The sequence below is a fragment of the Leuresthes tenuis genome, unplaced genomic scaffold (genome assembly GCF_036924035.1).
Source record: "Leuresthes tenuis unplaced genomic scaffold, fLeuTen1.0.hap1 SCAF_17, whole genome shotgun sequence".
Classification (NCBI taxonomy): domain Eukaryota; kingdom Metazoa; phylum Chordata; class Actinopteri; order Atheriniformes; family Atherinopsidae; genus Leuresthes; species Leuresthes tenuis.
In genome coordinates, this window is record NW_027325371.1 from 33,088,935 (window position 1) to 33,114,819 (window position 25,885).

General features: G+C 39.1%; 2 protein-coding genes across 6 annotated transcripts in view; both read right to left on the minus strand.

Annotated features, from left to right (window-relative positions):
* The window catches only part of LOC140273783 (WD repeat domain phosphoinositide-interacting protein 1-like), a 31,653-nt gene extending 23,228 nt beyond the window's left edge, over window positions 1–8,425 (minus strand). For 2 of the 4 annotated variants that reach the window (XM_072369444.1, XM_072369443.1), the window contains exons 1-2: window positions 8,042–8,424; window positions 4,897–4,979 (exon numbers count right to left, since the gene is read on the minus strand). In XM_072369444.1, the coding sequence (XP_072225545.1) occupies window positions 4,897–4,979; window positions 8,042–8,130 (172 nt within the window). In that variant the 5' untranslated portion in view covers window positions 8,131–8,424. Of the gene's footprint in view, window positions 1–4,896; window positions 4,980–7,638; window positions 7,749–8,041 lie in introns of all 4 variants that reach the window. The other 2 variants (XM_072369446.1, XM_072369445.1) reach the window with 2 other exon arrangements.
* A 4,942-nt stretch (window positions 8,426–13,367) lies between these two features.
* Window positions 13,368–23,493, minus strand: LOC140273251 (actin-related protein 2/3 complex subunit 1A-A). Of its 2 annotated transcripts, none has more exons than XM_072368769.1 (10): window positions 23,369–23,493; window positions 22,758–22,894; window positions 20,115–20,219; window positions 18,925–19,147; window positions 18,575–18,682; window positions 17,559–17,765; window positions 17,347–17,422; window positions 16,483–16,673; window positions 13,884–13,974; window positions 13,368–13,470 (listed from the first exon to the last, which is right to left on the minus strand). In XM_072368769.1, the coding sequence occupies exons 2-10, from the start codon at window positions 22,819–22,821 to the stop codon at window positions 13,465–13,467; spliced, it is 1,071 nt and encodes a 356-aa protein (XP_072224870.1). In that variant the 5' UTR covers window positions 22,822–22,894; window positions 23,369–23,493; the 3' UTR covers window positions 13,368–13,464. The 2 variants fall into 2 exon arrangements, with proteins under 2 accessions (XP_072224870.1, XP_072224871.1); XM_072368770.1 differs by having other exon boundaries at window positions 22,758–22,887; window positions 23,369–23,492.
* Window positions 23,494–25,885: the final 2,392 nt, after the last annotated feature.

The following is a 25,885-nucleotide window of genomic DNA, read 5'->3' on the forward strand; positions in this document are numbered from 1 at the left end:
AAAATTTATCAAACGTCTAGAACTCTGGCTTTCATTTGATTTAAAGTTTAAAAAAAAAAAGTTTAAAAAAAATAAACCTTTTTTACACTGTGTTGATGTAAATTCTCAGTCATCCAGGTCATGGTAATCCTAAGAGTTTAAATAAGGGCAACTGGACTTCTTGGATCTTCAAGACATTTCACCTATCATCTGAAAAGCTGTGTCAGTTCTAAGCTAGATGGTGGGGAGTATCAGCATATAAACAGAGAGGGTTGTTACAGTCACACGTTTCACTGAACCCCTTGATTAATGTGCCTGTTGTTCTCACCTATAAATTATCTACCTGTCTGAAAGGTGGAGCTTTAGTCACAGGATTCAAGATGTGAATGGTTGTGAAACCGCCTGGGCAGGAGAGACAATGCTGCTGATACCCAAACCACCTCCTCTGTTCAAAGAGAGGTTTTCCAGTTTAGCACATATGGCTTCCTTGACTCTCAAACTATCTGTCTTCTCTGTCCAGAATGTGTACATTACTGTCCTCCAATAAGTGTCTCTTCTCCTTCAGATGTAGGTGAACTGCTGAGTCTTGACCTGAAGAGTTGGTTCTCCTAAATTGTGCCATGCACTTGTGGAGCTGTTCTGTGGTCTCTCCTAGAGGTCCGCACACTCTTTGCTCAACTGGTCAGGGGGTTCAGGGTGAGTGTGTTTGTAATGACCTTTTCTGTTTATAAACTGATACTCCTGTTAGCCCGATTCTTTCATTGGAAGCCCAAGAACAAGCAAGAAATCTTTAAACAACATTAAACAAAGTATTTATTAGTGGTCCCATGTAAAGTATATTGCAGCTGGACTCGGAGTGCCAGAGCTCCCGCAGGAAATCCGTCAGGCCGAGCCCCGATATCCGGAAGCATTTCATATTTATATTCAGCTTTATCTCACAGAGGTTGTATTCACACTTGTCAGAGTATAATTGGCCAGTCTTCAGTGGCATGAGCAGGCCAACCACTGTCCTCCTCGTGTTCTTTGGATGTGATAAACAATGTGTGTGTATGTGTGAGTGCTGTTTTAGGCGTGGATCTAATGTACCAGACCTATCTGCCCTAATAGAGATGTTCTGTCTGACCCAGTTGTTTATGTCCTTCTAAGGTCTTGGACCTTTTAAGGTCATCTGTTGTGCAGTATGAGCAGAGTGGAAAAGTACCAGCTAGGAACATAGGTTATTTAGGAAAATACAGAATATGAATACATAATGTCTAAGAACAAAGACAATTATAACACTCCCCACCATCTAGTTTAGAAATTAAGAAGCCTTTTGGATGAGAGGTGAAACGTCTTCAAGGTCCAAGAAGAAGTCCAGTTGCCCTTATTCAAGCTCTCATCATTTTTATAGCTATACCTTGACAGACAGACCATCATTTTGCATTTCTGGAAACTTCTGGGATGTTCACAAGAAATTAAAAAGAGTTGTGAATCTGAACATGAAATGACAAATACAGAGACGTCAGTTTGACCAGTCAAGTAGCACAGATTTGTTAAGATCCAGAAAATAAAAATTGTCTTTAAACATGACTACACGTAAAGTTCATATTTGCTTAAAATGGCTATACTAAAGCAAAAAAATAAAATAAAAAAAGCCTTCACACAGGGCTGAAGTGAAATGATTTGTAGAAACAGAAAACTAAAAAAGTTTTTACATTTTTCTTTGAACTGCAATGAAATGACAGATGTAGCTGTTAAGGATGAATACAAGAAAGACAGAGAAAGTTGTGTTGTTTCTCATCACAGCATACAACTACATGAAAAAGGATTGGTAATGTTGGGATTTGATACATTCAGAGAGTTATTATTGAATCCTGCTCTGTGCATGTAGTCTATTGTTTCAGTAATAGACTATGCATACAGAGCAGGAAAGTTTAAAGTTTTAAGAGTGCACTGAATATTAATGGTAATTTCTTGGTCGGCAAAGATACTTTAAAAATGACCTCATGAAAAACAAACTACACCCCACGATTCAGCAGCTTGTAGAACCACCAGCAATAACTTGAAATAATAATTTTCTATTTGACATTCTCAGTCTCTCACTGTGTACTACGGGACATTCATAACAACTTGTGCTCAATCAGAAGGTTGGTGATTCGATTCTGCAGTCCTTGGGCATGACATCTAACTTCGCTTTGCCTCAATGCTCTCATTAGTGTATGAATTTGTGCTTAAAAAAAAAACATGCAGCGCGCAAAACTGGAATACTAAAAAGTCCTGTGTGAATGGGTGAATAGGGTTGTTGTGTGAAAGTGCTTTGAGTGATCATGATAAACCAGTACAATGCAGTACATTTATTAGCAAACTACCAAAACTTCTGCTTTTGTAGAAGTGGTAACACTTGCCGATTATCAGTTAATGGAAAAGCAGCACCTGGGTGGTACTTCAACTTTTAATTTCTATGGAGTCAGTGAGGGTATATTCAGTGTTGCAGCTATCAGATCCAGCTCACCAATTTTGTTCAGAAGCCGCAGTGGGCTAAGCAGGGGGAAATCAAATTGTTTTATGTGCACTGAATAATTCAATGTCCACACGCTTGCTCCGGTTTCTTTAGTTTATTGCTCTCCATATCAGTCAGACTCCAAGAGTCTTTCTGGACTCCAATAGTCTTAAGTGCAAGATAGAGCAAAAAACAAGGCTTTTCAGTGAGTCCATGCCATGTGCGAAGTGCGAGTGCAGTAGACAAAAGAATAGCCTTCCCCATGCACACCCCACAGCAAACTGAACTGAAGCGCAGGTGTCAGGTAGGACTAATTAAAACTTCCAATTGCGCACCACACGTCCCATAATAACCAATAAACAAAAAACACAAATCAAAATAAACCAATACACATTCATTTTATCATAATGATGATTTCTTATTATGTCATGATACATAAGACAATAAAATTTAAGAGAGAGTGTACTTTTTTTTTCACGTCTTCACGTAATCCTATACAAAGCTCTAAATGCTGTATAATATATTCATGGGACCCCTATTGTTCAATCTGTACATTGTCCATCAGGCCAGCTAATACGTAACTATAATGTGTCCTACCACAACTATGCAGATGACACTCAGATCTACGTGTCACTAACAACAGGAGAACATGGGCCCATAGATACATTGTATCACTGCATCGAACAGATCAGAAAACTGAAATCATCGTCTGTGGCCCACAGAAACAAAAAGAAAGTGTTATCAGTCACCTTGAGACTCTCTTTCTAAAACCTAATAATCAAGTTAGAAATCTAGTGGTAATATTGGACCTGAACCTTAACAGCCACATTAAATCAATTACATCGGCAGCTTTTTACCATCTAAAAACATTGCCAGAATCAAAGGAACAGTGTCTAAACCAGACTTAGAAAGACTAATCCATGCGTTTGACTCCAGCAGGTTAGACTACTGTAACGGCTGCTCACTGGGCTCTAAACGGGCTGTAAGACAGCTGCAGGACATCCAGAATGCTGCTGCTCGAGTCCTGACTAGAACCAGGAACTACGACCATATTATGCTCAGGCACTCAAGCCAGTGCTCAGATCTCTGCACTGGCTTCCTGTCGCTCAGAGAATAGACTTTAAAACAGCTCTGCTTGTGTACAAGTCTCTTCAATTATGAACGCCAAAGTACATTTCTGATGTGTTATATAAACAACATTATACCAAATGCTGGACTAGATTACTGATCGTGAATAACTGCCTCTGCTGAGATTGCTGAACATTACAAATTACGCTTATGGTTTATGTGGATGCACTTTGTATGACTTTAAAAGTTACAAATCTAAGTTAGTTTACAAACTGTTTTGTGGCTGACTGTGTGTAACATCTACTGATTAACAAGCCTGTGTTGTGATTTGCTGCAAAACAATGTTTTTTACCAATGTAATAAAGTAAATCAAATATAGCACTTTGAACTAGTTGTTCTGTACATGCAACACCATTTCTGTTTTTGTGACCCCTATAAAATGGCTGCTATAACACAGAAAATTCCCCTTGAGATAAATAAGGTCAGTTTGTCTTTCTGTCTGTCTGCATGTCCATCAATCATAACTGGACTGAATAGATACGAATTTATTATTCTGCTGACTAAATTGCCTTCTCACAGAACTAAAGGTACTTTCACCCCTGGAGAAATTATTCTGCAGATACATGTTCCTGGGACATTCGTTAAAGTCTCATCTGATTCTTGCATAAATGTGGCTGTTTAAAACACTGAAGACATTTAAACATTATCATTACCTTTTCAAAACTTCCTCTATCTTGTGACTCATCAAATTATGAACATTTTAAAACTAATAAAAAAAACTTGACAAAGTAGGTTATTGTATCATTATGGACATTATTTGCTGTCTGTTAGCTATCACTGACCAGCAAAAGCTGTCTGCACATTAAGATAAACTCATAAAAAAGACTCAAGAAAAGAGTAAGTTAAGTGGAGATAGATTCACCTTGATAAGAGGTAAAACCAGGTTTTAAACAAAAGACAGATTATATTATGTGAACGCAAACATGTATGGGGATTTTTCCCAAACTCAGTGTTCTTTTAAGAGAAACCTGAAGAGATCTAGCATGCTTAATGTGTCAGTCTGGTACAGAAGAGCTGAGACAATGTAGTTTACACAAAATCAGAAAGCTTTCGGGATGTTTGTCCCAAGAATCACATGGGGGGAAAGTCAACAATTGACAAGGAACTAGCAAATTACACCTCTACTCATGCTGTCATCACTTAATGACTAAACTGACACATGGTACAGATTAAAAGAAAGGTCCAGTGAACACTCATGCGAAATCTAGCGTGGTCTATTAGCTGGTTAATTCAAAAGAACTCCATCTTTACTCAGCTAAATATGGGTTGATATTTGGCCCACACTGAGGCAGTCAGGGATTTATACTGACCACTCTCATGGATGCAGTCCAGTTTTTCCACCATGGTCAGAGAAAACAGTTTGTAGCCAGTCTTTGTTCCCAAAGCCAGTGACCTGCACACATACACATAAACAATTATTGTTTGTACAAGTGGAAGGCATCAACAAAACCTGAAACTCTCTGGCTTTTTCAATTATGTACATTCTTGAATCTTGAATCTTAACGGGTAAAGAATGATACACCAGACATGCACTGCAGCTGGAAGTACACATAAGATTTAATGTGACGCTATATAGAGGGACTTGGAGTGCATTAATTTCAAGCATCACAGTCTTTCCTGGTCCTCTAAATTGAGCAGAAAATTTGTAAAAAAAAAATATATAAATATCTTCAGGCGATGATAGTGTGACGATGAGGAGGATTTTCATAGCAATACTCATAAAAAGTAATAAAGCAATACTCCCATAAAATCAAATTTCTCAGCAGTTGCTGTTGGATGTACAGGTACACATGTAGCACATATTGTTGTTGGAGAGAATTCTGCCAAGGAATGAGACAGAAACATTTTTTAAGAATATATCAAAAATGTGAAATCAGTTTAAGAAGTGTAGGCATTTGAAGCAGAAAAGGTCCTTGAAATACAGAACACAGTTGATAAAAATACAAAACGAACAGTAAAATCAAAGATAATGTCATGCAAATATGGCACAAAAATGCGTGGCAAAATGCAAGACAGGAGAGGTTATCTCTTCACCACGGGAGGCCACCCAGCAGCCTGAACCTTTACCAATTAAGGGATGGTGCACCTGAGCCACCAATAACTGCTAAACTTATCAAAAAGAAACATTTTTAGGCTTTGTAAACGTAAATGTAGAAAGGAAGTCTGCTAACTGACCTTATACTGCAAGCTGGTTTCACAGGAGATGAGCCTGATAACTGAAGGCTCAGTAGGAACCACAAGTAAGCCTGCTGTCTGGGCGTTAAGTGCTCAGTCCGGATAACAAGATGCTGTGATATTTTAAAACGATGGAGCTTGATCATTAAAGGCTTAATATATTAGAATAATCTGAAATCATATTCTGCATTTTACAGGGAGCCAGTGAAGATAAACAAATATGGGAGAAACATGATACATGTGCTAGTTTCATTGAGAGCTCTTGCTGCAGTATTTTGGATCAGCTGGAGGTTCAGCCATATTTAGGACACAAAGGAATTACAACAGACCGGACTGTGAGAAAAATGTATGGTCTAGTTTCCATGCATCACTTTTCTCATTTTTACATATTGTAATATCACATATTAAATACACAAGAATAAGCTATCTCACTAATAAAATCATGAAAATTGCTGTCACAAGTGCCCTAGTCAAAGTTCTAAGTAATCCAAACATAAGAGCAGAACATTCTGTAAGAAATGGTCCAATATGAAACGTGTTCTATCTGACTATGTACTAACCTGCCCCTACCTAAGGTAATTATCTCCAGCTTATGTTGTGGTAACAGTTTTCAAAGTGCAGAAGATTGTAGACTAATGACTGTTCTGTCTGTATAAGGACACATCTCTGCTTCATAAAATGCACTCAACACTTTGTTTGGTGAAGTAGGGAGGAGATCACAGAAACAGAAAGCTGCATAAGTCACACAGTGCAGTTGTAGGTGAAGGGTATGGAAAATAAGCCATATTCTACAGGAGTAGAACATGTTTCTGCCTATTAAAAAGCAGGACAAGACAGGACAGGAATGTACAGACTTAGGTCTACAGGAACAGGTAGCCATCAAGAAAATGAGTCATGTGTAAGTGTATCAAACTGGTCAAACACTACGTGTTTACAATAACTTATAAGCAACTGCTTATACCGTGTGAGGCTAAAGAAGGCACAAGAAATGAGGCATCAGAGAATCGGATAACTTGTTTAACAAGACATTAAAAGAATATCAAATTTGTACTCCTGCATGTTGAATTTGTGGTAATTAAGAAATGATTCAGTTAGAGGGATATGGTCAAGTCAAGCTCCTATTGGATGACTTGTGTTAAGTAGTCTGAATGCTTCTTTTCAAAAGTTACTCTTTTTAAAATAGAGAAACTGCTGGGCAAATTGTTGCCCTTGAGAAAGATGCTGAAAATTCCTTTTCTGCAACAGAAAAACTGCCATCACAGCTATCATTAAAAAATATATACTAACACTGGGCAATGCCAAGCAAGTCACCAAGTGATGGGCTTGCAACCCTAATGGAAAACTGCATTCAAACAAACACTAAATAAATCGGATTTCCCATTTGAGAACTATAGTGGTGTTTTTTAACCCTAACATTCATGTTTTATGTTGCATTCCCCACAAAGTGTACTAAACCAAGTAAACATAAAGTTATTCAATTGTTGTTGAATTATGTGAACAATAAAACTACTGACAAGTATTTTGTTGTTAATAGTAAAGTAAAAAAGTAAACCTGGAGCATGAAAATAATGTGATTTCTAGACATTCCATAAATCCTGACCTGTAGGTTCTGGTCTGATGAGACCTAAAAGGCTCTTTGTGTTAAGTGAATCAAAAATTTAAAAGTAACTGTAACAGAGGCTTGGTTTTAAGTTAGGACCAAGCTTACAATCCAGGGTGTCATAATGAACTAAACAGCATCCCTTGCAATCTGAACATACCTTAAGATCACCTACATATTTCAAGACACGTGTATTTTTTGGACCCAGATTTCTTACTGCAGTTTAAGGATAAGTCATATAACATTTATGACATCATTATGACGTTATCAGGCTTACTTTATCATACTGTGGGCAGCTCCTGTACAGCCACCTACGTTGCCTCAAGGGGTTTTCCAATCTGTCCAGCAGGTTGGACGGAAGGACTGTACAGTCTCTCGTCCTACACCCTTGATTCAAAGAGAAAATCACGGCCAAGATATACAGGGACAGCAGAAATGATACGTCTAAACAGGACTACGTTTTTAGGCTAAATGCTAGTTTTCTCAGATCGTTACTGGGTATAAAAAGCTCGCCGGATTTCCAATATAAAATTCATCATTGGAATAACCCTTTAAAAACCACAGGATGATGTTGAGAAAGAGGTGGGCTTATCCATTCAGAATGGATTTTTTCCATTTAATTTATCTGTTGTAACTGTAACTGTAACTGCGTGGTTGTAATGAGCCTCTCGCTTGCTTACGTGGAGTCTTGATTGAAAGATGCGCTGCCAAATCGGACCCCCTGCTCGTCCGTTCCGCAAGCGACGCCTGCACTTTCTGTGGTCTCCATCCCGATTCCCAGCAACCTCCTTCCCTCCCGCCAAACTGGACTGGAGGCCTGGGATCGGCTGCACCTCGACGCTCGATGTCGGCGGAAGACGGCTCCAATTTTGCAGAAATGTGGAAAGGTTGCTATCTGTAAGTTAGCGCTCGAAGCAGTTCTTGTGGCTCTCTCTGCTAAATATACGTTCAATTTCAGTTTATGTACGGCTGTTTCCTGTGACGATTTTCCAGAGCCTAGAGGAAAAGATGAGCAAAACAGAAGCAAAACAAGAACAGCTGACGGAGCTACGTCACATCTCTGCTTTTTCGATTGGCTGGTAATCAAAGAACGCCGTCAATGCTTCAATTTTGATTGGTGAAGCGTTAATAGTCTATTCTTATTGGCTGAGGAAACTGGCCGTACCCCGCCGGTTTTTGGACTGCCTCAGAGGTCCTAACACTTCCTAACACATTCTGTCAGGTCCGAACACTTTCCTAACCAGCTCCGAACACTTTCCTAAGGACATCAAAGAGTTCCTAACGAGGTCCGAACACAGGTCCGAACGAGCATACACGTCACTAAAAATGGGGCAAAAGGGACACGTGACGTGACGTTGGAGGGGGCGCGGTTAACGCTTTAGAGTGTCGGCCATGTTTTCCTTCGCATACACTTGTGACAAGCACGAGAACAAGGTTTGTAAACTTGATTAATATTCATAAACGTAACGCCATGTATAAGCCGAATGTTAAACCGTGGGACAAACAATATGCACTTTAATTTTTCGTCCTTTCGGCACTTTATCCAAGTTGTATTTCAACTTCCTTGTAACGTAGCCATTTTGCCAATGAAAGTTCTGCCTGTAATAGCGTCGCTGTTCATACCGGCATTGTGTGGCGACGGTGGGGACATTAGTGATATGACAGAATCAGAAGACAAATAGTAACTTATTTTTTTGTTTACTTGCCGTATAACCTCTGCCGATTCCTCGGGGAAAGCCTTAAGATGTGAACTATCTTTTTTGCATTTATTGTCCGTCAGTGCAATAGTAATTCGTCGGCTATCTGTGGCGTTTTCTCCACTCTGGTAACGGAGCCTGGTTATGTGTTTGAGCAGAGCAGACAGATGTGTCCAGATGTATTAACCCTTGTGTTCTGGTCATATTTTTGTTACTCAGGCAATGTTTGTTGGTCTGGTGGACCCGCTGCATTTTGGGGGTTTTTAATTCAACACGATCAAACAATTTTATGTTAAAATACTCTACAGATGTTTACTTCATCCCAATTACAAGCAATATAAACAACATACATGATTAACATGTAATATAATCACATTTATGTATTAAAGTGCAATTCGGTTTTTTTTCAATAAAATGTGATTTAAAAAATAAAAAGGATGGAAAACATTCAAGAAATGTGCAAATTAAGCAAGGTTTTTTGGTATAACTATCATGTATTATTCATTTGAACTTTTTTAGAACTTTGAACATTTACAAAACATAAGTAAGATCTCAATCTCAGCTCGGCTGCTGACCACTTGGTCCTGGGGCCTGCTGCTGTCTAGCTGTGGTTCATTCTCGTTTAGGAGATAGCTGATGGTTAATGTCATCCTCTTCTAAAAGTCACTGTCAGACTCTGAATTTGATCTTCATATTCTGAAACCTCTGTCTTGACCAAAATCAATTTCAAGGGCTTGTGTGCGAAGAATCTTTTGGTTGTTGCGGAGAATCGGTTGTATTAGTAGTTATCACTGGGAAAGCTATATTTATTAAAACTGTGTGCCACACACACTGTTACCACTCCACTTGCGGGAGGAGTGGTACTGGCAATTGGGCAGCGGCTGACTTTGTTTTTCACAGGTGTGTCTTCAGTGGTCAAACTCTTCCACCCATGGAGGTCTGCAGTGCGCTTGGACAGCTTCCATTTCATGCGACGTTTTAACTGCGGCGTTAAGTTTACGTTAAGTGTCTGTCTGTCTGTCTGTCTGTCTGTTCGCAGATGGTTGCTCGTCTGTTACTGTGTGATTATTGTTACAATGTTAATAAAGTTTGATAATTTTACTTGAACCAAGAACAGCCTTCACATTTTTATTTAATTTCCTTTTGCAAAACAGGACGACAGTGAGTGTGAGTGACACCCATTTAATGCAGTTGTCAAAAGTAAAGCCAGAATTACTTGGAGAATTATTTTACATTTATTAATAAAACCCAACACTTTTTGTCTCAACAAAAGATTTTTGAAAAATACTTTCTTTGCTCAATTTGGAATTTGTTTCATTCACTTGTGTTGCACAAATAGTGATACAGATAGATAGCTAGTCTCTCAAATAATTGAGTGTACCAAAAAAGGACGGGAAAAATGATGGGAGACTTATTTACATTTACAGTTATACACAGTTAACACATTTTGTGTGCTGCCCCCTACAGCAGGCTTTAGGAATGTCCAAAGCACTGTGGTATATTGGAGTGTTGCCACAGTACAGGTTCGAATTCCACAAGAGACATGAAAATTAAACGGATGATAAACCTTGCAATAAGTGCAGAAGTGTGTGTAAACAATGTTGAGAAGATAAGAGAATAGAGAAAAGTGGGGCAAAAGGGACACGTGACGTGACGTTGGAGGGGGCGCGGTTAACGCTTTAGAGTGTCGGCCATGTTTTCCTTCGCATACAACTTCCTTACTTCCTTACTTTACTCCATTCATGTAACGTTCTCATATGCAGAGAAAAAAATATATATTGCCAAACCATTCAAATAAAAAAATAAGTGTAAGTGTTGTTTCGTAGTCTCGTCATTGCAAAATACAATAAAGTCCCTTGCAGACCCTAGCTTAAAACTTGCCCCAACCTTGCAGAACAGTTTAATTGAAAGTTATTGGCTATTTTGACCCAATACCTGTGGGATGTCACATAGAGTGTGATGCTGATTTAGAACTTTAACTTTGGTGCAGTTACATAGATGGCGCAGTTACATGGATAGTTTATATATATGTCTGTTTGAAAAATGTCATGAGGTTATACTATATGAAAACAAGTATGTGACTGTGTGTTGGGGGAGGCTTCCTCCCCCTGTCTTGTTATAAACCTTGGATTTTGTTACTTCTTTATCTTCTGTCTGAACCTTGCTTTACTGAATGTCTCATTACCTTGTGTGGCTAGTGATCTCATAGTAGAGGACATAAATAGCAATAATTATGTATATACATATCTATAGATATCTATATATATCTATAGATATATATATTGTCTGCACCAACTACACCAAGTCAAATTCCTTGTAAGTGCAAACCTACTTGGCAATAAACTTGTTTCTGATTCTGATAATATAATTTCTTGAACTCAGCTTTGTGATATGTTGCGCAGATTTGTCTCCTTGCTGCAAGAATAATTGTTTTGTGTTAACTGACTCCAGTTATGTGATTCTTGCCATTCAATGCCATTTGCCAAAAATCTCAGAAGGCCATTCATTACCAGATGTCTAAAGTTATTCACAACTTGGCTATATAATTTACATATGCACACAATGCTACTTAAATCATTAGTGACATGTAGATCTGAATTTTTAACATTTCTTAGATAATAGAATAAAAATACCAACCGCCCTTGCTAAACCACCACAGTGTCCAGTCAGAATAAACCAGTCAGATTCGTTATTCTATTTATTATTATCTATTCTATTTTAACTTGAGAATAAACTAAGAGTTAATTTCCACAAAATGACACCAACATATGCAGTTAGACATTCCAAGTACTGTCGTAGAGGTACAGACTCTTTCAATTCTTTTTGTACGTGTTCAAAATGAGTAGTCAACCGGTTCTTGTACCTAGCCTCCTACCTATCACTGATACACCCAACAACTGCACTATATGACAAGACTCTAAATTGTACTAGAAGTCTGAGGTGTGCAGAATGAAGAGAAACAAGGAGAGTGCAATCGCCTGTGGTGCTCCTGTGCTGCTCACCACCTTCTCAGACACACAACCCTTTAGTTTCAAAAACTGTCTACCACTACAGAGGTGTTAGTTTGACTAACACCTCAATATCTGGTTGGTTAGCCATCACTAATTTATCAGTCTGGATTTGGAAGTCCCATAGGATGTAAGCTTTGTCATTCTCCACCACTAGTATCTCCCACTTTGACTCTGGGACTTCCAAACCATAGTTGGTACAAATGCTCCTGCTCTATAGAAGGCATGCTGTGTTTTGCACAATATTGCCATGAACAAGGGTCTCCAACTACCTGAACCAGACCAGGCAGTCCAGAAATTCTTGTGCCAGAAGACCCCCATGGACTGCCCCATGAAAGTGCCATCGTGATGAGGCAACAACTGATTGCACAACTTTAGTTGTAGTCATCGAGCATTTTTTTTTTTAATAAGCCATTTTCATGTCAAACCATTTCTTCTTTATTTCGGTGACACTACCAACTACAGGTGACACAGAACTAACAGCACTCGTAATTGCTTTCTTCGATTTGGCAGGTCCTGCAATTCCACTGCTGACACTGCTAAAAATGACAGATTCATCGCCTCCCAGCGAGAGGGTTCCAGGTTCGATCCCCACTTGGAGCCTTTCTGTGGATGCATGTTCTCCCCGTGTATGCGATGTTGTTATTGGCAGCTATCGGGGGGCTTTGAGAGGGTTTTCTACACACTCGTCTACTGGGATGACGTCATCAATGCCCGCCACTGCGGTAAGGACGTCCATCGTACTCAAAGGTGTCGTCCACGTCGTCAAAATCTGATAAATATCCTGCCATGTTGCACAAAATTATCAGTAGCAAACTCCGTGTGAAGTTAGCCGACATGACGTCATCCCAGTGCTAACTGTTAGCTATGTGCTAACAGAGCAATAGTACGCGTTCATTCATTCGTCTTAAAGTATTGGTGAAATAAAGACAAATAAGTCCTTATTTAGAGGCTGTATTGTCAATGTTCTGTTCTCTCCCGTTATATGGATATACGCGGATCTCGAGTAATCTAAATATCTTCTGAAGGATGCCGACTTTCACAAAACTGTTCTCGGTTAGTAGATGAACGTATTTCATGCCAGAAATAAGGTCTAAGTTTAAAAATACTGGAGTTCCCCTTTAAGCTTTACTTGTTCACATTACTATATAAAACGCACCAAACATATATTATGTAATAGGAAAGTGAGTGAGTGTAAAAAGGTGAAAAGTCATTACACTATTACATTGGCCCCTTTATTTATTCAAAAGATCAGTTTTCTTGACAAAGTGTATAGGTGATGATAGTATTTTCCAATTACTGAAAAAAAAATTTTTTTTTTAAAAAGCACACACACAAAAATGTCTACAGAGAGTGATTGATCCTGTGGCACCGTCAGGCCTGACAACATGTGTAGACTCAGTGCTGTAAAATAAGAGATCAAAGATATTAAAACTATTGATTTTAGTTGGTTGTTCAGATAAATAAGATGATTTTAGTTTCTGGGAATCAAAAAAGGTATGAAACAAAGTTGTAATGATGTATGGCCATTATAAGATTTTAAGTAAATACACAAATAGACAGTAACTGAACTAAAAATATCCATAAAGGAAAATATATCAAAGCATGAATAGTTTAGATCATCAAAGCTGAAATTCTAAAAAGATTATCATCAATTTTTCCATTCTAGATTACTTATTACTATTAAAATAATCATATAATCATGTTTTATAAACCAATTTGAAAAGGAAAACTTCATATTAGTTAGAAAATGTTTGCAACAGCAGCATTATAACACAACTTTCCGGTAAGATTTTTCCTAAATAGCTTCAGATCACCTTAAAAGTCCAGATCACCATGGCTCCATCCAGACCCACACTGCTGTACTTCTCTACTTTGGCTTTCTCCCCAGATACAATGCATAGTTGGCTGCAGAACACAAGACAATGCAATATTTAGCCATGCTTAGAAAAGCAAAGCTAAACAATAGCAATATGTCTGACATGTCCAATTGTAGTGAGACATGCTGTCACTGCCTGGCATGTGTTGCTGGCTAATGTGTGATGAGCATGCACAAGCCATGTGGGGTAATTTAGATCTGGTCTCATACTGGTATTAAATTCAGTGACTAACAGTATTCCTTCTTTGTCAAAACTTCATATTTAAGGTAAAAATAAGATTGTTTTTGGCCATGTTTATGTAATGGCATCTGCCCAGCCCGCAGAAATGGGCTTGTTTATGTCTCTGGGTATTGGGTGGATGAAAGGACTGAGAGTCATCTTCTTTCATAAGAGATTAATTAGTCTATTAAAACATTATCAAGCAACCCAGTGGCATTTAATTCTACCTATTTGAAGGAACACATGGAGGGTGGAATACTAAATACATATTGTGAACAGACTGAGCCAACTCAAAGCTGAAGCTGTTTAGCAGGTAATCTGTAATCTGTCCACAGAAACAAAATTCTATTGTTTATGTTTATGTATTCAGCAGACGCTTTTATCCAAAAGCGACTTACAAATGAAGATATAACAAGCTCTATAAAAAGCTAACAATAAACTCCATAGAAGGAACCCAGGAGTCCGACTCTGTCAGAGGTGACAGAGTAGAGATAGGGTGCAGGCATAGAAGGAAGTGCAGAAAGATAAAGTGCAGAGATAGAGGGGGGAGGGAAGTACAGGGTAAGTGCTGGGAGAGGAGATGCTCTCTGAAGAGCTGGGTTTTCAGGAGCTTCTTGAAGATAGACAGGGACGCCCCTGTTCTGGTAGCGCTCGGTAGGTCATTCCACCATCGTGGGACGACACATGAACAGAGTTTGGATTGTCTTAGGCGTGGTGTAGGAGCTGCTAGACGACAATCCTGGGACCAACGGAGGGACCCAGTTGGGACATAAGCCTTTGCAAAAGCATTCAAGTAGATGGGAGCCGTTCCATTAAGCTCTTTGTAGCTAACATCAGGGACTTGAATTTGATGCGGGCGGCTAAGGGCAGCCAGAGGAGCTCAATGAACAGAGGGGGGGCGTGTTCTTTTAGGCTGATCCAAGACCAGACGCACCGCCGCGTTCTGGACCATCTGCAGAGGTTTCATAGTACAAGCTGGGAGACCAGTTAGGAGAGCATTGCAGTAGTCAAGGTGGGAGATGACGATGGCCTGCACCAGGAGTTGGGGGGCATGTTGGGTTAGGTATGGTCTGATCTTTCTTATGTTTAGTAATGCAAAGCGGCACGAACGAGCAACCGAAGTAACGTGTTCTTTGAAGGTTAGTTGGTCATCAATCATGACACCCAAGTTTCTAGAAACCTTTGATGGTGCAAGAGATAGGGATTCGGTTTGGATGCAGATGCTGTGGTGTATGGTTGGTTTGGCTGGGAAGACAAGCAGTTCAGTTTTTGACAGGTTAAGTTGGAGGTGATGGGCTTTCATCCATGTTGATATGTCAGAGAGACCGTCTGAGATTCGTGCTGAGACTGTGGTCATCAGGTGGGAATGACAGATAGAGCTGGATATCATCAGCATAACATTGGTATGAGATGATAGTCAATTTCTCCATTTATAAGATGTGGCAGTTAACACTGTTGCTTAAAGTATACAGTTTGAATTTCACCTGGGGCTTTTCTGTTTGGAGCTTGTATACTTTCTCTGTGCTGCACTCTCCAAACATCATAAGACATGCGTGTCAGGTTAATTGGTGATTCTAAATTGACTGTGGGTGTAAGTGTGCATGGTTGTTTGCATTGGCTTTATCATGGACTGGTAATGTGTTCAGGGTGTACCTTTCGTCTTACCCAGTGGCTGGGTAAGACGAAAGCTGGGATAGGCTCCAGCTCCCCCAATAACCCTGAAGAGGATAATTCAGGTATGGGAAATGAATAAATGAATAATAGACTACATTTCAGAATAATCTGTTAAGAATTAAGCTAATTACTGTTGATTTTGCAAACCAGATAGAAAGCAACAAAAGAAGCATTGACGGCTTACTATTTCTATGCAGGAAAGGAAATTAGGAAAACTGTGAAAATCAGTGAAAACTCGTTTACTACTGCACATGTGCGACTCACATCGAGTTGTGACACTTGTGAAAATATTATGGCAGTTATAATTTAATAAAGATTAAAAGTAAACAACAATATTCAAACTGGCAGAATTGTGCTTCTGAAGCTGATGGTTCAGGGACTGAAAGCCAAACTAGAAAGTAGCCACATGGTAGAGCTATTGGATAAAGATCCACATTAAGACTGTCCTCTTGATTCTGGGATCCCTGAGCTTACTTGTATTGTCTTCTCTTTGTCCTCAGTGTGAATTTAAAGCTTTTAATAATAATGAGAGTGAGAGATGTGAGATGAAATGCTATAAAGGTTTCCAGCATTTAAAAAAAAAAATATGATACAATGATACAAATGCTCATAGAGCCATTCAAAGGGAGGCTGTGCCCCTTACGTGATGCTATTCTGGTGAAGGGTGTCTAGCTCATTGTTGTCCTCCTCAGTGGCTCTTTTGTCCAGGTTGCGGAAGTGCTGCATGGCTGACATGCTGCCCTTTGAGGTCTGCTTGGGGGTGTCCAGCTTCTTCATAAACTCAAGAGCACCAGGACCCTTATATGCGAACTGGTATGGGCAACAGTTATGACCCTGACATAGACACATGAGATTAAAACAGTTCAAAGACAAACTAACAAATAAATTAGTAAATGTGTATGTTAGATTTCAAAGATGTTGGCTAAACAGCATGAGGTTAATGGACATTGAATTATGAAAAAAAATCTAAAGAAAATCTTTCAAGTCACTAAATTTGTGTAATTCTGCAAAATTACTGCGTACATATTTTATCATGTTATTATAGTAAATGAGAAGGCCTATGTAGATGAAAATATTTTTACCTGGATATATTTGTTTATCACATATGTATATATATATATTTGTCTTTTTGGGCACTGCTCTTGATTTTAGCCACTCAAAGCTCTGAAAGCCTTTTTCTTATCTTCTTAAAATACATTTTTAAAAAGCCCTCATCTTGTTTTTTCTCTTCTCTATATGAAGCACACTCACACAACTATAGCGAACAGCCCAATTAATTATTTTCTGCATCTAAATAATTTTATGATGGAGACACCAGACCCTCCTCTTCTAAGGGCTGTCAGTGACTTTGCCTTGGTTCGATGATAAACTATCCATCTGTGGTATCAGGCATACAGAGCTCCTATAGCTTCAACTGATCTTAAGTTAAAATAGAAATTTTGAGTTTGGAGTTTTGTAGTGTGGAGTTGATTGCTTAACACACAAACACTGGTCAGGTAATATTTACCGCAGCAACAATCTCTGTAGTACTGACAAAGAGGACGCTCAGCAATGGCAGATGGTCAGTGGTCAGCTGGGTCAGCCTGAGCAGACAAAGATATGATGTACTTTAATGTCAGCACGCATGAATGCATTCCTGCATCCATGACAGAGGATGAAAAAGATACATATTAACACTAGCCATAGTAATTGAATAAATGGCTTGTCAGTAGTACTCACTCCTTTCCCTGTGCAGCATCAACCACAGTAATGCTGCTGTTGTGGGCCACCCAGGCCAACTGATCTCCACCAGGAGAGAAGGAGATGCTATGCACCCACCCACCACAGTCCTTACGCTCCAGCAGAACTTCCCCAAAAGGCATCTTGGCCCCCCAGGCTGTGGGACCAGGCTTGTCCTCAATGTCCTTGATGTAGGCTGAAAAAATCCTTCGAAAAATGGAGATCTGTTTAAATTAGTCAGCTCATGCTTGCTTGATTTCCAGTTTATTTTTCTGCGCCAACTGTTGTACATCAGAAAATATCAGGGATTTAAATACTTACTTTGCAAAATAATAATCATCAAGCATTAATTTTCTGCCACAGTCTTTAACTTTTTGTTATACACAGAACAGAAGGTTGGTGTTTCATCTCTAGCTTCCTCAGTCCACATATTAAATTATTCTTGGGCAAAATACTGAACTTGAAACATACACTTCCACCCCAATGTTTTGTATGAATGGGTGAATGTAGCTAATAGTGTAAAAGGGATTTGAGTGGTCAACAAGACTTGAAAATTGCAGTATATATGCAGCTCATTTAACATTTACTAAGTATTGTAAATACAGAAAATATGAATTATTTATGTAGATATGTAAATAAAGCTGCAGTAATCAATTTAATATCCCAGAGCAACATTTCTTCTGACTATTTCTTAATGTATTGCCTTCTGTTCATAACGGAGCTAACACAATCAAAATAAATAAATAAAAACAGTGACAGCACAAAATCAATTTTAAGATTTGTTTGTGTTCAGGGCAGCAGGGCAGAGTAAGTGTGACTTATGAACAACATTTTTGATGTCAGTGTACATGTTGGATTTGATGACAGGAAGAATGACAACTCCCAGACGTGATCTTCAAGATTTAGTTCCAAGTTTATTAAAGTTAACTAGAGTTCCAAAGTGTGACTCTCTGTGTGTAGTACTACATATTTAATGAGTGACCCTCATACATCACAATTTTCATTGGTAGCATTACCTGCAGTGAAGGTCTGCAGACCCAGCTGCCAGTAGGATGTTGTTGGGATGCCAGTGTAGACTCAGGACTGTGGAACGAATTGGCTTCTTAATGTGCTTACTCAACCACCTAAGAGAGAAAGAATGTTATAACACTGTATTTGAATGTCTTTAGCTAAATTAATTTTTTAAAAGATGAGATAGCATTTCTGGTTGATGCAGCAGCAAAAATACATATTTTTTTTTATAATCTTTTGGTCTATTAACATCTTCAATATCCAATACTACCACTAGATAAATTGTGTTCCTCAAAATATGACAATGTTATGTGCTAAACCTAAATAGGTTAAGTTTGATCCTAATCTTCTTCACCAGTCATTCTCTTTCTCAAAGTAGCAAACAGAGATGAGCCGAGCTCCGCTGCCGAGGGCAAACTTGTTCTCCAGGGGAGACCATTTCACGCAGGTGGCCGCACGGTTGATGCGCACTAGGACCAAGGTGGGTTTCCACACACCATCCTTCAGAGTCCACACATAGGCATTGCGATCTGAGGCACATGTCACGATACGGTTGGACTCTGGGGCCCAGTCAATACCTGTGAATAGTATGACAGAAATAACAAAGTTGTAAGTGCTTCCTATCAGGAAAGTATCCTAGTGATAGAAAACATTACATATTTCCTTTTTATATACGTATCTATGTAACAGAGTCAATTATACAGCAGTAATATGTAGAATTACAATTACACAAAATCTGTTGAAATAGTTATTACCTGATATGTCTGGCCTCCTGAGCCAATTTGTGGAACGTTTGAGACTCAGTTTCTGTACCTCAACGTTCACTTTTGAGGGTCCCTCCTATATATGTGTCTCACGCTTTTGCCTCTCCCCTTTTGCTGTTGTACTCCTTGGGAGAGGTAAGTGACACTGTGGTCACGGAAATTTCCGTATTTTAGCCTCTGTTAACTTGATAGCTTAAACTTATTGTGTAGTGGACTAACATATTTCTGTCATTTAATTTGTAGAGGAGCTCAAGTTGATCACGATTGACCGGAGGATTTTGTTGTTATTTACACCTTTTGTCAGAATAAATGGAGATCGCCTCCAAAGATATCCTGGTCTGGGCCTGTTCATGTTCATAAAAACACAACACAGACAACGCTAGAACCTAACCGGTTACATCTACTTCAGATGTCAAACACTGTGTGGCTCCAGACCCCAATCTGGCTGTATTTTTCCCATTCAATGGCTAATAGCCATTATTTGTCTCTTACAGTTTGTTTGTTTGTTGTCACAAGTTTTATGTTATGAAGGTCAGAGAGTCTTAAGACTTTAAAACTAGAACTCTATGTGTATTAACAGTCTTGAACAGTGGGAGTGTCAGGTAATGAAATCACAAAAAAAATCCTCTGGGCTTTTGGGCCCCTTTAATACCAATACCCTGGAACAATGGTTCCAGTAAGCATACATTTTATTTTCTCATGCACAGTAAGGTTCACATTTGTCAGTGCAATATTGTTAAACAAGTCAAATCCACCTAACTTTTAGTTACAGTGACAGTACCTGTGATGCGTCCGCTGTGCTCAGTCAGCTCATGAATCTTGATCCAGTCTTTGCCTTTTTTCTCATAGATGTTTACCACATTGTTGTTAGGACTCAGAGCAATCTCTGTAGGAAAATATATGTCATGAATGTTATGGGGGAAATTTTTATAAAATTTCACTTTAATCTGCAAACTACAGTTGCAGATGTTATGTTGTTTTGTACTAGAAAGTGATGATGAGGAAAGGCTGAAAAGTTTCCATAATGATATGTAACAAGCAGAATTAATTGGATTATATTTTAACAGAGGTTCTTAAAGGTTTATGAACTCTCTATGTCTGTATAAATATGACCTAAAATATTAGATTTTCAGTCTTAAAAGTATATTAAGATGAAACAATTGGACAAAAATATTATACTTGATAAATCTAATTATTGAGGGAAATTACCCTATATAGCATATCTGTAAGTGGCAAAGGTATGTAAACGTTTGCTTTCAGCATCTGAAGGGACTCCAAATGTTATCCAGATTAATCAAGATCCATATAATGAAGTGAACATAGACTGCATAGACGATGCAGCCTCTAAATAAGGCATTATCTGTCCTTATTTCACCAATACTTTAAGAAGAATGAATGAACGAACGCATAGTACTGCTCTGTTAGCACATAGCTGCTGTTATGTGGCTACTTGCAGCTATAAGAGAGCTAACTGAGGGAATTCTACACAGGCACTCTACTGGGACGACTTCATCAACAGCACTCCGGTATGAACGTCCATCTTACTCAAAGTCGTTGTTCACGTTGTCAAAATCTGATAAATATCCTGCCATGTTTCACAAAACTATCAGCAGCAAACTACGTGTGAAGTTAGCCAACTTTCACAGAGCACGGAGTGAATAAACTGTGCTGCAGCAAAGCGCGTTGATGACGTCATCCCAGTAGACGAGGGTGCAGAAAGCCCTCTTTAAGACCCCGATAGCCGCCAACTACAACAACACGGCAGCTATGCGCTTACTTGGATCTCGAGTAATTTAAATAGGACCCCGACTTTCACCAAACTGTTCTCGGTGAGTAGATAAACGTATTTCATGCCAGAAATAAGGTCTAGGTTTAAAAATACCGGAGTTCCCCTTTAAACATAGTAGAGGAGAAAGACTCATACCTTGGATAAAATATTCTGTGTCACTCCTAGACCCTGATAATGTTTTTGTTTGTTTTGTTTGCGCTAGCATGCTGAGATTAGTATTAAGCGCAAAACAGTATGTTAGAGCCATTTGTACATACGAACAAGATCATTAATAATTTAGATTTTGTAATATTTATGCCATTGTATTTTTGAATAGCAGTTGCAGTTCTGTAACTTTTTGTGGAGTGCTTGCTTAATATTGTTTTTTACTGCAGTTCTCTCATTTGGTTAATATGGAACCGAGAGAACCACACTAGTTTTCACCCTACTTACACGAGAATATTACTTTGTTGTTTTGATTTTTTTGTAACTGAAAGAAAGGTTTTTCAGTAAACTCTTGAACGAAGAAGTACGCATCAGCTACATGATCAGGATCTATAATTTAGTGTGCATTAGCAGAAAATAGACGGAGCCTAGTAATTTGCTAAAGTATGCCTTTAAGGACTAGCATGTCTAAAGACACTTGTTTAGACACTTGGAAACGGACCAAAGTATAACTATAAACTTAGTTACTTTATCACAGAAATATATTTATTGATTACATAGGCGGCGCCAGGGTTGGGCTTGGTGGGCTATAGCCCCACCGGGAATTGTGTTAGTCCTACCATAAAACCAAGAGAAGTGCGGAGTCCAACAGCGCCTCCACATCAGGCAGCTATCGATGACAGCTGTCACTCACATGACGTCATGACGTGAGTCACTCATATGAGCGCGCTTTTCTTGCATGCTCGTCACAAAAACCGGCGGATTGTACTCATTTGAAAATCAAAACCTGGTGAGTTTTAATATGGTTTTTATTGTTTTTGGAAACTTTGTTGACTTTGTTGCTGCGTGTTTCCTGTTTCATGCGCTTCCTTGCTGCGGTCTTGTTGCCTAATTAGGCCTAGTTAATACTTAATTTATCGGGGCTGTGTTTTGACTGTGAAAATGGCTTTAGGATAACTTAACTATTAACTTAAGGATTAACGTAACTATTTTCTATTTTCTCTCTCTCTCCGTGTGTCTGTGTGTTTCTACCTGTGGGAGGGTGTTGTTTTATTGAATATATATTCACAATGAAATTATGGCATTGATTTGAGCCTCACCGCTGTATGGGTTAGCCCCACCATAGTTGAACCAGAAAAAATACTATGGCTCCGCAGCTGACTGACTAACAGAAGCTGTGATATGTCTGCCAGCAATGTAGTTAGGTGTAGACCAAGTCAGGGAAAATTCTCTGATTTGTAACAATAGTATTTTCAGTAACACAAAAGCAGACAACCTGCTACTTGAATGTAGTTATAAGCGTGCATTATAGCTCTTTGACTCAATTTCCTGTATTGATAATCAGATTCCCTGGGGTTCTCCAAGCAACATCAATGCAGTTAGAGTAGGAAGAAAGTGTATCAACAGGCCACATTCTTTCTGCAGCAGCTTTCTTTTGTGTTACTGCAAGTGAAAATGCTACCAAGTAAGCATGTATGCTGTTTCACATACGGGTCCTGTCTTTGTTCCAGGCATGGCAGGAGAGAGGCTCAAAGCCAAAACTGTACAGCGACATGTCTGGGCAGCAACTTGGGAAGCTGCTGGAATGTGGTGCTGTGACGGCTGGTTTGCAGATGTGTTGCTGCAGGCTCCAGGATCAAATCAGGGAAGAAAAGAGGGAGGCATATGATTTGAAAAAATATATTCTTGCAACATTTGTATAATATATATAGCCAAGATAAGCACTGCATTTTGTGCACGTTCCCAAAAACAGACAAAACTTTGACATTTTTCTGGTACACACATTTGTACCTAACAGTCCAAGAGTTTTGAAGCCTAATAAGACACAATCTGATATGAATATATGGAAGTAAATTTCAAGCATTGCTTTTTTGCATTGTTGCTGTTATAATCCTCAGCAGTACAGTAGCATATAGCAATGACAATAACGTGCGCCATTGCTATCTGCCAATATTGTTTAGATTATTTATATTAGAAAGCCTAGAATGTAATTATACTTTTCTGTAGCTGCATGAGCCAAATAAAAAAACAAAACCACGATCAGTAACAGAGCAAGCTGAATACTTCTAATAAAACTAATAAGATCTGAGATCATTACTTACCTTTAATGTGTAAGTGTGATCAAGTTGTATTGGTGGTTGCGGTGATGAAGGGTGAAACTGAATTCGTGGACTCTGGGCAGTCAACACGAATGGAGCTTTGCCGTCTGGCTGAGTGAAGGAAGTGACTGTGGTATTACTGAAGGGAGTGGAGGAAGGTGGGTGTGTCTACCAATAACTGTTGAGCAAGCATCTCATCTGGAACACGTTTGTTGAGGACACAGCTCACCTATTTGCTACCACAAGACTGGCACCGTTCACTCAAATCAGTCCTTTTTGCCTTTGGATTTATTTGTTTAACTCACATTATTTGATTTAATTAATAAAAGAATTTGATGCACTAACCGATGCATTGTTTGGTGTTGTGGCAAATGCCTTCTACTTTTCATCTGTGAATGGGAGTCAATCTTGATTCCATGAAAGCGAAAGTAAGGAGGTACACACTTTTCATTTTATGTAAACTTTTAATAATTTTAGTTTTTTGTCAAATATCTATATGTGTGGTGTGGTATGTTGTAACTGTGCTGATGCTGCTTTCTTGGCCAGGATGCTCCTACAAAAAGATATTTGGTCTCTTATTCCTGGTTTCAATTTAAGTTGTGATAACAATGATATTAATAATAATAATAAAATCAGTATATTGTATTTATAGCTGCTGTGAATGTTTGTGTAGTTTGATACAGTACAACTAATAAGATATCAAAGTGTGCATTTTATTGGTGTTAAGCATTTTAATTATATCAGTTATGTAGATAACAATTGAAATTATTTTCTCTGCCAAAAAGCAGCACATTATGTAGTCTATTACTTCAGATTTGGTGTGTACATATCCTACCAGCGCTTGTTTATGCAACACCTAACTGATAATAAATGGCTCATAATTCTTAAATACTATTGAGTATTGAGTCTTCAATACAGTGAACACTATATAGTGAGTGAGTGGATGATTTTAAAACGGCAATGGTCTTTTTGAGGGCCTTCTGTCAAAAGAACCCAAAAAGTGGGTTGAGCAGAGAAAGCTAGTTGTTGAGCAGGTTCGTAGACAGGAGGAAATGTTAAGGGGTACAAAGGCAGTGGCTCAGGCTAAGCTGGGACAGTGGTTGAATTGGGAAGGTGTAGAGAAGAAAAAGCTTAGTTGAAAAGAGCTGTGGAGTATGGAGGAAAGGAGTATTAGATTTTTGATAGGGCCAACATATGATGTATTGCCAATTCCCCAGAACCTAAAACTCTGGGTAAATGGAGACCCGTTATGTTCAGGTACTGCAACTCTAAGGCATATTCTGTCAGGTTGTAAGATTAGTCTGTCACAAGGCCAATATACGTGGCGACATAACCAAGTATTAAGAAGCTTAGCTGCAGGTACTGAAGATAAATGAAGGCAGGTGAATTTAGGAGGGTCTAAGGTGAAGAGAGTGGCAATTCAGTTTGTTCAAGAGGGGGAGAAAGTTAATAAGACAATAAGGAGGCAAGGCAGCTTAGAGGATGCTTGTGATTGGGAGATGCAGGTAGATTTAGGAGGAAAGCTTGTTGTTCCCCAGGAAATAGCCTCTACAAATCTAAGGCCTGATATAGTCTTGTGGTCTAGGAGTAGAATGAGAGTATATTTCATAGAGCTGACTGTTCCTTGGGAGGCATTAGTGGCAGAAGCATACGAAAGGAAAAAGCTTAGGTATGTGGAATTGGAGGCAGAAGCAGAGCAGCGAGGATGGAAAGTTAGGATATGTCCAGTTGAAGTAGGATGTAAAGGTTTGTTTTCCAAAGTCTATTGTCTCATTGTTGAGGAAGTTGGGTATAAGTGGAAAATAGTGTGAGGAAAATAGTGTAGGAAGTGCCAGATGAGGCAGTAAAGTCCAGTCAGTGGATTTGGATTAGAAGAAGCAATAGTAGCTGGGGGCCCAGCAGGGGGAGCACTTAGGGTAAACAGACTCTTGGAAGAAGCAAGGAAGAAATCCAGGATGTATTTAAGTGGAGGGTGTGGCCCTTTTGTGAGCCTTTTGAAACCAGGTGGCCATTTTAGGTAAGTTGGCCTGTATGACCTTGTTTTTGCTGGCATTTTTAGTGAGTGTAGGACTGTTTAGGTGAGTTTGTCTGCTAAATCTGCGAGTGTGTCTTGTCCTGCCTCCAACTCTGGCAGCCTCTTTACTTTCATTATCCCATTTCTACGTATCTTTGCCTCTTCTATTTCTACCCCCTAATTGAACCATGGTTTGTATCCCCACCCCACTATGACTGGTGTGCAGTTGGTGAGAGGCTGGGGCAGCTAGTGGTTGCGGGGAGAGAAAAAAAGATGTGGTGTGAGGAGGAGTGATGGCTGGCATTAGGGGAGTGACTCTGGGATGCCAGTGATCACTGTCTAGCCTCCTGGAGGTGTCGTGGGCCCAACTAGACGAAACACAGATGACACAAGGTTACCACCCGATGACCCCAATGACATGTTGGCCAGCACTGCTCATTGGTTTATATAGGGATTTATATAGGGGTCTTCTTCCCACACCCCTGCTTCCTGGCTGCTGCTCGGGG

Excerpts from the sequence above, each read along its gene's own strand:
- LOC140273251 (XM_072368769.1), bottom strand. The coding sequence starts at position 22,821 with ATGTCGCTGTACAGTTTTGGCTTTGAGCCTCTCTCCTGCCATGCCTGG. Across the intron at positions 19,148-20,114 it reads GCACAGCGGACGCATCACAG|GTATTGACTGGGCCCCAGAG; the intron begins GTACTGTCACTG and ends TACTATTCACAG. Across the intron at positions 17,766-18,574 it reads TCTGCAGACCTTCACTGCAG|GATTTTTTCAGCCTACATCA; the intron begins GTAATGCTACCA and ends CATTTTTCGAAG.